General features: G+C 46.5%; 1 protein-coding gene across 6 annotated transcripts in view; it reads left to right on the forward strand.

Annotated features, from left to right (window-relative positions):
• Positions 1–12,325, forward strand: part of ADAMTS17 (ADAM metallopeptidase with thrombospondin type 1 motif 17) — a 317,548-nt gene that overhangs the window by 72,807 nt on the left and 232,416 nt on the right. For all 6 annotated transcript variants that reach the window (XM_057494727.1, XM_036878662.2, XM_036878663.2 and 3 more), the window contains exons 5-7: positions 1,341–1,424; positions 2,136–2,293; positions 9,126–9,169. In XM_057494727.1, coding sequence (XP_057350710.1) covers positions 1,341–1,424; positions 2,136–2,293; positions 9,126–9,169 — 286 coding nt within the window. The remainder of the gene's footprint in view (positions 1–1,340; positions 1,425–2,135; positions 2,294–9,125; positions 9,170–12,325) is intronic.

Here is a 12,325-nt window from a genome sequence, read left to right on the forward strand (position 1 = left end):
AAAGTATTTCCTCAATTTAAAAAAAAGTTCAAAAGATTCTCATTCCCATTCTCTGCATATCTACAGTCTCACCTTTGTCACCTGCCCTATGGTACCACGCTGCCTCCTGCTTTCTCCGTATTACGTAAAAGGAGCTCAGGAGAGTCACCATCACCCCGGAATCCTCAAATCCAATAGGCTTGCTTGCGTCCATGTCAACTTTAATTCCTGTGCCTTATTTGAGGTTTCCTATCATTCCTCTGCTTGAAACACTTTCATCTGATTTCTTGATTTTGAAGTCCTTATAATTAATTTCTACCTATGAGAAGTACAAAACCAAGAGAGACATATCCTTTTCTGTTACTATAGCTTTATCGCTGTGACACACTTTGGTTAGAATGAGGACTTTGGGGAATAAAGAAGGAATAAGGTCTTTCTGGCTGGGGAAGCCTGCTTTTGAATTGGGATCATTGCTGACTGGTTGTGGGGTTTGAAAAGGTGGCTTTATTTTGATGAGCTGAGGGTGGTAGCGATACCAACATTGATGGCTTGTGATGAGGTTGGAAATGACACAAGCTGGCACCAGGCGGGGCTCACAGGCAGGGACCACCCCCTTCCTTTCGTAAAGGTCCCCTTCAGCTTCCGGCATGAGAGCCCAAAATGGGCGTTTTGAGTTTTGTGCAAGTCATCTAACAACCTTTTTCCTTTTGTTTAGAATCTCCATCCTATACTTCAAAAAAAAAACTTATTTCCAGCTTAGCTTTGTGTTATATGTTTGGGTGCACATGTGTGTGTGGTTCCAGAGTTTTTTTTATCATATAGATATTTAGGGGAATTCATATTTATGGGATTTTTTTTTTTAGTCTCAAGCCTTTTAAATAAAATCTGGGTTATATTTCTCACATATATATATCTTTTTGTTCCAATAAGACTTTATCTATGAACACAGAAATTTGATTTCATATAATTATTATTTGTTTAGATTGTTCTTTTGTGCTGGAAGAGTACAAGCTGTTTTCTGTTCATTTTTAATTAATAGAATTTATGTTTTGTGGTTTAATTTTAACTACATTTATATTTTATTCATTTATATTTTATGTTTTAGATTTATAGAAAAATTGAACAGGTGGTACAGAGAGTTCCCGTACATAATTTCCCCTATTATTAATATTTTACATTAACATGGTATGTCATAACCAATGGACCAGTGTTGATGCATTATTCACTGAAGTCCATAATTTATTCAGATGTACTTAGTTTTTACCTAATATCTTTTCTTTGTTCCAGGATCCCAACCAGGATGCCACTGGTTTTTAAAAAATTTTTATATTACGTATTACTTCTTTTTTCTCTCCTGACAGGTGTACAATATGTTTCAGCACCACAGCCTCGGAATTAAAGTTAATGTTCAAGTTACCAAGCTCGTCTTGCTACGACAACGTCCTGTAAGTCCCCATCAGCACCTCCTCGTGCACACAGAGAATGTAACTGGTCTTGAAGCTTTCTGTTGCTGTTGAGTGCTAAGGAGGAGGTTGCCTGTCTTTTCTGCCCTCCCTGTCTTTGCAGGTGGGAACAATACCTGGTGGGCCGGGGGGCTAGGGATACATGGTGAGAGGAGGGCAGGTACCATTACTGGAAGCACGGTGTGTACATAATTGTGTAGAATCTCAAGGGAACCCCGAGCAGTGGACCTGTGTGCATCCCTCCTTCACTTCCTGCATGTCTCATGTGTGCAAAGCCTAGACGGTGAGGTCGGGAACCGCAGATACCTTTCTGGACCTGTACCCAAATTTCAGGCCAAATTTGGATTAACTGTAGCATCATTTTCTGGTCTTTTGATTGAATGTGCTCACACCTGACAGTGCTGCCGGCAGAATGAAGCCATGAACAGGAGAAGGAAGGGCCAGGGTTTGGTTGGGCACACTGTTCAGAGTGTTTGTCTTTAATGACATAGTCTGCATCTGAAGTTGTCAGTGAGGCCTTGGTGGCTTCTCTCTGGGTCTCTGCATCTCCCTGTAGCATAGGGTTTGTATCTGGGCAAAGTGATGTCAGAGAGCTGCTGTCTCCACCTTAACATCCACACTGTGGTCTGGGCATGGACTCTGGCTGTCCTGAGCCTTTGGTTCTTTAACTGCCCACCTCCTGATTTCTCTTAGGCCAAGTTGTCCATTGGCCACCATGGTGAGCGGTCCCTGGAGAGCTTCTGTCACTGGCAGAACGAGGAGTACGGAGGAGCCCGGTACCTCGGCAACAACCAAGTCCCAGGAGGGAAGGACGATACACCCCCTGTGGATGCCGCCGTGTTCGTGACCAGGTAAAGCTGGAGTTGGCCTGTAAGGGAAGTGTGAGAAGGAAAGACACTTCCCATTGGAAAGCAAAGAGGGCAGTTTGCTAGGAATTCAGGCTTGGAAATCAGACCAGAGCCACCTGTCTGAGCCTCGGGTTGCTCATCCAGTAAAACAGGGATAACTGAGAGCACCTACCTCTGAGGTGTGAGGATCACATGAGCTTGGGAAGCTTCTCACAGTGCCTGGCCCCAAGGAAGGGCACAATAAGGCTTAGCTATTATTGTTGCTCTTGTTATGACTAATATAAAAGTACTGAAAGGCTAGTTATCAGTTTTAAAACTTCTAAGAAACTTTATCTACTGCCTCTCCCCTGCCCCAAATATAAGGCTCCCTGGAAAGAGCTAACTGTTTGAGGTTGTTTCTAAACTGGCCTAAGCACACTATTTGGGGGAGCAGATACCCGGAGTTTCCTGTGGGAGGAAGTCCATGAAGCCCTGCGTGTGCTGTGCACAGCCCCCTCCATGGGGTGCTCTCAGGACAACAGCAAGTGGTCAGAGATGCCCAGAAAATTCACATGGAGGTTCTATGGGAAACAGAGCACTAGTATTCTTTATAGGCAACTGTGCTGGACACTCTTACAGACTGACAGAGAGAGCAGGGGCTTGGCCGAGGACGATAGACACCAAAGCCAGAAGGCAGGCAGCAAGAATGTTCTTTTAGTTTGCTAGGGCTGCAGCAACAAACGGCCACAAACTGGGTGGCGTAAAACAACAGAAACTGATTCTCACAGTTTGGGACACCAGAAGTCCGGAATCAAGGTGTGGGCAGGGCCACGCTCTCTCTGAAGGCTGTAGAGAGGATCCTTCCTTCCTTCTTCCTGACCTCTGGCGGTTGCCTGCAGCTCATGGTGTCCACGTCTTGTAGATGCCTCTCTCTAGTTTCTCCTCCACTCTCACAGATCCTTCTTGTGTCCAAATTTTGCTCAGGACACCAGTCATTGGATCCGATGTGACCTCATCTTAACCTGATTACATCTACCATGACCTTCTTTCCAAATTAAGATGGCGTTCATGGGTAGTAGGGGTTAGACCTCAAACATATCTTTTCGGGGGACACAATTCAACCCTCACCCTATAGATGTGCTTATTTCATTTCCCCGCCATGTCTCAAATCTCTCTGAGAAAATGTGGCTTGCCTCGGGTTGCTTTACATCAGTAATATAAAAAAAAAAGACGTGTTATGTGTTTATCCCAAAATCCCCCTATAGAACATAGACATGTTTCTTGATAATTTAATCCATTAGATTAAACTACCAAAATTTTATTAGAGCTGCTATGAATATGTCAGCTTTGAATTGTAAGGATTTTCTTTATTGATTTAAGGAAAGTACTTCCCAAATTACAAGCTTCCTTTTTGTCTGAGTTCAGAGGTAAAGTTGTGGAAGGGAATCACTTTACTTTGTCTTCACCTTGAAGACAGCCTGCCCCTGTAAGAAGAGTCAAATCTGGTTTAAGTCTTTGGTTTTGAGTCCAGAAAGTGTCTTTGGTTGCATCTCTTTGCCCATGTACTGCAAGCTTCTGGCCCAGTGACATCCCAAAGCTACCTGGGGAAGTTCTGTGGCCTCAGCCGCAGCTACCAGGCAGTACAGCTCCCTAACCTTCTGTTCGTAACAAACCCAGAACATGCACATTGCCACCATCACACACCAAACAGATGCCCAGTCACTCATCAGTTGCCCACCCAGAGGGTTAAAATGTGCTCTGTAGTGTGCTGACCCGTATGAGAACATGTGCTCCTTCTACAAGCTATGATTAAATGTATAATGGGACATTCGAGGTGATACCTGTTCAGTAACCCTGATTGCCTACACTACCAGGCGCAGAGGGCAAGGGATGACTTTGGCATGGTTCTTGCTTTGGATCTGGATTTGCCCACCCCAGGGAGTGCTGGCGACCTCCAGGCACCGTCTCTGGTCCCCACACCCACTGGCCAGAGGCCACCATGGCTCAAGGCACTTTGAAGTGGCTTTTGCAGCCATGGGTTTTGTGTAAACCACCCTGAGGATTGTGGTGCTGGAGTTACGGGTATCATCCTCTCAGAGTTAATCTGGGGAGCAAGCAGGAGTCCTTGGGAACCATGTCTATGTGTGACTATAAATTAATGTGACTAATTTTCCAAATAATAAATTATTTAAAAACCTTTTCTAGAGAGGAGCTCTAAATAGCATCATCTTTGGAATATACAGCTAAATTTCCAAGGTCATTACTTTGAAAGTGGTTTTGAATAAATACTATATAGAACGTATAAATTCTGATGTTTTGTTAAATAACCAATGGGAGTTTTCCCTATATTGCTTATTCATTTTCCTGCTGTTTTCCTTCCTTGTCTGGGTGGAGAAAGTGCTTGCAGGTGGTCTTGGTTTGGAAGGAATAGCCTTTCATTATTTTGCAAAGGCAGTTAATGTTCCCAAAATCAGTGTTGACCAAGCTTGCGGGTTAGCCCTTTGATAGAACCGCCATCAGCAGGCACAAATGAACCCTCAGCCAGACAATGTTGCTGAGAGGCTTGTTTTTCTTTTCCTACCTCCTAACAGCTTATTTTGCATTAAAATGTTCTCTGTAACATTTCACACCCATTGGGATGGCTATTATAAAAACAAAACAGAAGAGAAAATACCAAGTAATGGCAAGAATGTGGAGAGACTGGAACCCTTGCATGCTCTAGGTGGGAAGGTGAAATGGTGCAGCCACTATGGAAAACAGTATGGCAGTTCCTCAAAAAATTAAAAATAGAATTACCATATGATCCAGCAATTCCTCTCCTGGGTATATACCCCAAATAATTGAAAGCAGGGTTTCAATGAGATAGTTGTATACCTATGTTCATAGCAGCATTATTCATAATAGCCAAAATGTGGAAGCAACCCAAGTGTCCATCAATGGGTGATTGAATAAACAAAATGTGGTCCATACATACAGTGAACTATTATTCAGCCTTGAAAAGGAAAGACATTCTGACACCTTCTACACCTTGGATGAACCTTGAGGACATCATGCCGAGTGAAGTAAGCCAGTCACAGAAACTCACAAAAAATCCTGTGAATCCAGTCATAGGAAGTGCCTAGGAGAGTTAAGTTTATAGAAGGTGGAATGGTGGTTGCCAGAAGCTGGGGGTCAGGGGAAATGGAGAGTTTTTCTAAGGGACATAGAGTTTCAGTTTTGCAAGATAAAGAGAGTTCTGGAGCTTGGGCGCACAGCATTGTGAATGTACTTAGCACTAGTGAGCTAAGCACTTAAAAATGGTTAAGGTGGTAAATTTTATGTGTATATTACCACAATAAAAATTTTTTAATGTTCTTTTTTAACTAAGCACATTGTGCATGTGTGTGTGTGTGTTTGTGTTTGGGGTCCTGACTGCTTGCAGGTGCTTCTGAGTGTAGGGGCTGGAAACGGGAATGCCCGGTAGCCTGGAAAAATAAGGTTTCTAATGCTGCAGGCAGAGCCAGTGCAAATGCCTCCTGCACCCCTCTGTCACCCATGGCCTAGTGTTTCCTTTCTCCCTTTCATGCTGACACCTCGGGAGCCACCTGAGCAATTATGATTCCTCTCACCTGCTTCTATGGAGCTGCTGGACCGAATTGCTCCAGGCCTGTCCATTCCCTTGGGTCCTTGCGGATGTTGAATTGAAGACCTCCCAGGAGGAAGGGGTGGGCAGCCGTGGGGTGGAGGCTGGAAGCCCAGTTGGCTGAGAAGCATTGTTTAATACAGACTGAGAGCTGCAGTTCTCAGGATGGGCTAATAATAGGCTGATGTTTTCGCATGGAAATTGGGTGAGAGACAGCTGCTGCTATTGAGAAGCAAGCAGTCCCGTCCTCCCAGAGTAATACGAGCCGAGGGTCTAATTGCAGGCTGTGTAGGCCAGGCAGTGTTTAAGGGCTGGTGTCGCTGGGTCCTGGAACTGGGACTCGCCGATCTGCGAGTTTCTTCTCTTTTCTTATTTTTTTTCTCTCATGGGCTATGGCTGAGCCCAAAAGCGAGTTCTCCTGGACGCCCACCAACCCTACAGGTGGCCCCCCGCAGAGATGCGAGCATGACATCACGCCCAGCAGAAGCTGCTGAGCCAGAGCAGCAGAAGCTGAATTTCCAACAGTTGCAACTTTGGGGCTAGGAAGCACCTCTGAGTCTGGGGCCCACAGGGGGGCCCATGTGGAGGACAGGGGTCCGGGGGGCTTCAGTGCCTCATGCCACTTGACCTTTGCCTCTGAATCTCTCCCAGAAAGCCAGGAAGGTGGGATTTCTGCCCAAACCCAGGTCTGTGCTCATGGGAAACACCAGAGCAGACACACAGGGCCAGCTTGGAGCTCAAGCCCCCGGTCACCGCCAGCTGCCCCTGGCCCTCCCCTCCCGTGGGACTCCATCCAGCTCCCCGGGAACGGTCTTTGCTCGGGCCTTTTGACTAAGGGGGCGTCCTGCAGGCCTTGCTCATGGTGAGCGCTCGGTGAGTGTCTGTGGATCACAGCATCACGATTTTCTAGGTCTCCAACCACTGGGGAAGATGAGGCCAATGGTGAGCTTGCACAGCATGTTGCACGTGGTCCAGAAATGTAGGTCAGTCATGTAATAAAGCAGCCAGTATTTACTAAGCCCCAACTGTGACCAGGTTGTTGGTTACATATAACTTGCTGGGCCCAGGACAGAGTGCACATGTGGGACCCCATGTTCAAAAATTGTTTCAAGGCAGCAGCAACAGAGTGTGAAACCAGGCCGGGAGCTGGGGGGTTCTGAGTGTGGTGCTCACACCCCCAGGAGACTGCCCTGTCGCCTTGGTCCACACAGCCTTCCTGCTCTTCAGGAACAAACAGTGGGGTGTGGACTTAGACTGGTGAGCGGCCTTGGGACCCTCGTTGTTTTTTTGCATTCCCCAGTTGAACCCGGCAGCCCCTACGTGGGGGTGGGGCCTGGGTTTGCAGCGGAAGCAGGATTACCTGGAGAGGAAGCTGCCCCTGCAGGCAGGTGGCTTACTTTTCCTTTTCTGGGAAAGGACCTTGAGCAGGAAGGAGAGTGAAAATTAAAACTTTGACCCTTCCAAACCAGGCCTCTAACTGAGCTGGGCCCACTGTGAGCGGACCACACACCCTTTGAGACTGCCTTCAGGGCAGCCATGAGCTGAGAGAGCGCACACGCCCCTGTCAGCCCGCAGGGCTGGCTTTCTCCAAGATAGCACCTGGGAGTAGCGGTTCTGCTTTGCTCTCTTTTGTGGGACTGATGGTCAGGTGCCCTTTCTCCTTTGTTCAGGTGAGGCAAAGGGATGAAACTTTCAACCTGTCCAAGTGCTCACCCTGGGAAACCCCAGAGCCAGGTCCTGGGCCAGCCTGGGCTTTGCGTCAGCAGGTGTGATGTCTGAACTACCCCAGTGGGAAGGCATCAGATCAAGAATGTTGAGTTGAGGTTAGATAGATCCTGGCCCAGTGAACACATTCCAATCGTTGCTGCTTCCTTGCCACCCTCTATGGCCTGTTAATTCGTCTTCTAAAAGGTTGTCTTTGAGAAAAAATCAAGTCACAAGACTTCCTTTCTCAGCTCCTCTGGTTATTCTCTTTCTATTTCCCCAGAGGCTCCCTTGGTTTTGAAATCGGGTTGTGAAATGTGTGGGGGTATTGAAGGCCTCCTTCTCCCCTCTGTTAAAAGTATTTTAGAATTGACCAAAATAAATATGCTTGCTATGGAAAGAAAGGAGACGCTTGCAGCAAGCAGACCCCAGGTGAGCTGCTGACGGTACTGCCCCACTTTCTCTCCTCACTGTCTCTGGCTGGTTTCAGGGCCACACCATCAGAGCTGTCACACCCAGCCATGTGTCCTACCCTCTCTGGGCTTGTAGGATGTCCAGGGCACCTGGTGGGAACTTGGCCTGAGGCAGTGGGTCTGGCCTGGGAATTCTGTACATCAGAACCCCAAATGGAATCTTTTAAACCTACAGCTCTGGAATCTGTGGGTCTGAGTGGGCCAGTGGCATGGCTTCGGAATGTACTTTTAACTCTGAAGCCATGCCTGGGTGAGTTCAGAGAACTGCAGGTCAGTGGGTGCTGTCTATCAGCCCCCCAGGGATCCCAGTGAGAAGATAAGCATTGGACCCTAGGGAGGGGCCAGGCCACTGCTCTTCTAATCCAGCACCAGGAAGGACACTGCCCTAGACAGTGACCTGGTCAGCTCCTGACTGTGGGAACTTGGGAAGGAGACATGGGAATGGATGCTTTGATTCTAGAATAGAAGGGCTCAGACACCTCGTGTCACACATGAGTGGCCCGAGTGAGAACTTTGCACTTGCAGAACCTCAGCTGGACCAGGTGTTGAGCAAGTTTTCTGTGTGTCCATGGCTTCACACTTGGCGGACTGCAGTGAGCTGTAAATGTGACTTTTAGAAAACTTGTGTTGTCTTCTCATATAAGCGGTACATGGTTATTGCAGCATGTAAAACAAGTTGCTGCCTATGTAGGGCAGCTTGGGGAAGTCACTGTAGTTTGATGGTATTGACTAATAATTGTCACTGATACATGATTTGCAAACATCTTCTAAAACTTGCTCAGCTCTTGGCAGGAGGCCTTCCAGCCACTGAGTGTTCTGTATGGAATAGTGCAGCGCTGAAACGAGGGCCTAATGTGGGGTAACTGGGCCTCCCGGTTGGAAACGTGAATGGGTTGCTTGTGGCAAATGCTGCTAATTAGTTTTCTTTACTGTAACCTGTGACAGCTAAGGTGATAAAATCACTATGGGAAGGATGACTAACCGAGGTCCGCTGACGGCGTCTTCTCCCATCCTTAGGGGTGCTGCTTACACCTGACATTGTCCTTTTGTTTTTTAGGACAGATTTCTGTGTACACAAGGATGAACCATGCGACACCGTTGGTAAGTTCAGAGTTAAGTAATAATTTAAGGGGCTGACGGACCCTGAGATAACCTGGAGGTCCTGTCCTCGAACAAGCTCTGCTTTTTCTGTTGCCTTGTTTTCTTGTGATTTGGTTCTCGGACTTTATTTTACTTCTTTTTTTTCACCCCTAAAACATGTTAAGGCTGCTTATGGCAGAAAGCATCTAGTCAAAGGGTTAATCAGGAAGATATGGAAGTTAAACCAAGGGAGGAGCCACGTGGCTGTCGTTGGGGTGCATTTGGCTCTGAGCCCCTTGGTCCCCAGTGCAGAAGGGGGACCACAATGAGTCACACGGTTGCCATGAGACAGAAGGTGATCTTTACCTGCGTCCTGTGAGGCAGAGCGTGACTGTGTGGCTGTGAGACTGCCCTCCTCCAGGAGCGTCGGCTGCAGGCTTGCCACTTCCTGGTCACACGGTCCTGAGAGTGACACAGTGCTGGTGAAGGACATTTCCCTTCTTCCCCTCCCCTCCCTCCTCTGCCTTCTCTGTTGCCTGCACCTTTCCCTTCTCTTGCCTTTTTCCTTTCCCTCCTGTCTCAGTTATTCCCAGCTTGCTCTTGACTCTTCATAGGTTTCACGTCAGCACCTGTCTGGGACCGTGGGAATAGAGTGCTCAGTTAGCAGAGGAAACACCGACAGGGTGTCCAGTTTGGTCTGCTGCAGCCTAAAGCTTTGTTTACCGGGAGGTTGAAACATCATACTGCTGAAAGCAAAATTTTGATTTGAATGTGCCTAGAATTGTTAGAAAAATAGAAGGAAAATGGAATAGGATTGAAGAATATATATTACTGCGGAATTCAAATGTTAAAAACCTGCGCTTCCTGTGGAGTCCTAGCAGTGGGTAGCCCGGAGCCTTTGCTCTGGCTTTGCCATGTATGAGCCAAGTGGCCTTGGATAAGTCTCCGTAATACATAAAGTGATCATCTTGGACCAGGTGACTTACAAGGTCAAAATCTAGTATAATGATAGCATTTACATCCCATTTTAGAATTTACAAAATGATTTTTATGTATTTATCACTCCTCTAAGCATATGAGAGCCAAGTGTCAAAAACTAACCAACTAACCCAGGCATCATTATTTGGGGCATTATATAATTCCATAATGGAATTCCTAGACAAATGCAATGTGAAATAGGCTTCAGGAGAGGGATGGCTGACACATGTCTGAGTCCAGCTGGGGCTGTAGAAGACAAGTCCTTTGCAGAGCTGGAGGCATGCCATGTCCCGAGGAGTGGCTGTTCCTTCCCACTGTTCACTGGTCAGCTTTCATAGCATCTGCGCTTCTGCGCAGGAAGGGCCTCTGCCCTGTGCATTTCCTGCTCCCTGTGGAGACGGTGGTCCACCATAATGCCTGTTCTGGAAAATGCTGCACTAGACACAGCCAAGCTCTGCCCTTGACCTGTGTGTCTGTCAGCACTTGACACAGGGTTTGAGAGGCTCATTCACTGCTGTTTGTTGACTGAATGAAGGAATGAGTGAGTAAATGGATGGATGCATGCATGCATGCAGATGAAGGAACTTCAGCATTTCTGAACAGCATGCACATAATCACATGGTTTTCTTTCCTATGATTTATAGCTGGCTTTTATTTTGAGGATGTAGCCATAACTGATTAGGTTCTGTATTTTAGACTCCCTGTTGCTATCCTCCCTTTTCTAAACCACATCACCATACTGCTTAGTATTCATTTGCTGGAGCTAACAAAATACCATAGACTGGGAGGCTTAAACAGCAGGCATTTATTGTCTCACAGTTCTGGAGGCTGGAAGTCCAAGGTCAAGATGTCAGCAGGGTCGGTTTCTCCTGAGGCCTCTCTCCTTGGTTTGCAAACAGCCGTCTTCTCTGTGTCCTCACGTGGTCTTTCCACTGTGCATGTCTGTTTCTTAATCTCCTCTTCTTATATGGGCACCAGTCAGCTCTTAGGACCTTATTTAACCTTAATAACCTTTTTAAAGGCCCTCTGTGTGAATACATTCACATTAGGGGTCAGCACTTCAACATATAAACTTTAGGGGACGTGATTCAGTCCATAACACTAGTCATTTGGCGCTCTGCCTCGTCCTGCTGGGGAAATCTTATGTCCTGTGTGGCCCCCACATTTCCTAAACCAAAAGTCTTTTACTTGCATGGGCCAGGTATAATGATTCTCTACAGGACGGTGGGTCAGCTCGGGGCTGAATTAGCCCCATCTCCTGCTTCTCTACTGCGTGTTCTTTCCCACATCTCAGTGATTTTTAGCTTTTACAAAGAAACTGAATCCCTTCCTTTTTTAAAAAAAAAAGGAAACCTGCATTGTTTTTTACTAGTACACACTTGTTTTAATGTGTCATGATTTACTTGTCCATTGTCTCAAGTCCATCAGTGAGAGCGATGGGTGATCCCAGTGAACATGAACATTTGAGAGCTGGGGTTATGTCAGTTTTATGACGTTCTCATCCAACTTCTGTACTTTTTAAACTTTCCATTTTGAAATAATTATAAATAGTTGAAAACTGCCAAAATATTACAGAGAGATCTCTTGTACCTATCACCCAGCTTCCTCTGATAGTGACATCTTAGGTAACTACAGTGTATTTCCGAAACCAGGGACTTGATTGGCACAGTACAATCAATTGGACTACAGGTCGTCCTCCGGTTTCACTGCTTTTTGTGTAAACTCACGTCTGGGTATGTTTTACATATAGTTCTATGACTTTTTATCACATGTGTAAGTTTATCCCACCGCCAGGACAGCGAGGAACAGGGCTGGTGTGGCACCTCCAAGCAGCTCCCTTGGGCTGTCCCTGCAGAATCACCTGCTCCCTCCCTGTCTTCCCCTAAGCCCTGGCTACCAGCTCTCTGTATCCCATCTCTATCATCTTGTCATTCCAGCCTCCAGTTTTTTTTTTTTTTTTTGATTCCACAGGGTAGAAAAATAATCTGAGTCACCTAGCTATGTGGTTGCCAAGGCTAAGAGATTTTGAACAGCTGCCTTCAAATCTCAGGATCCAGCCCTAGCAGGAGGGGCTATACCCTGAGTTCTGCAGAAAATGAGATAATCTGGTGCCTTGAGAAACTAGGACAGCTTGGGGATTGTCACTGTTTTAACATTTAGTATATAATGATGGTTGGTTTTGCTTTCTTGTTTTAATTG

The sequence above is a fragment of the Manis pentadactyla genome, chromosome 18, assembly GCF_030020395.1.
Source record: "Manis pentadactyla isolate mManPen7 chromosome 18, mManPen7.hap1, whole genome shotgun sequence".
Taxonomy (NCBI): Eukaryota; Metazoa; Chordata; class Mammalia; order Pholidota; family Manidae; genus Manis; species Manis pentadactyla.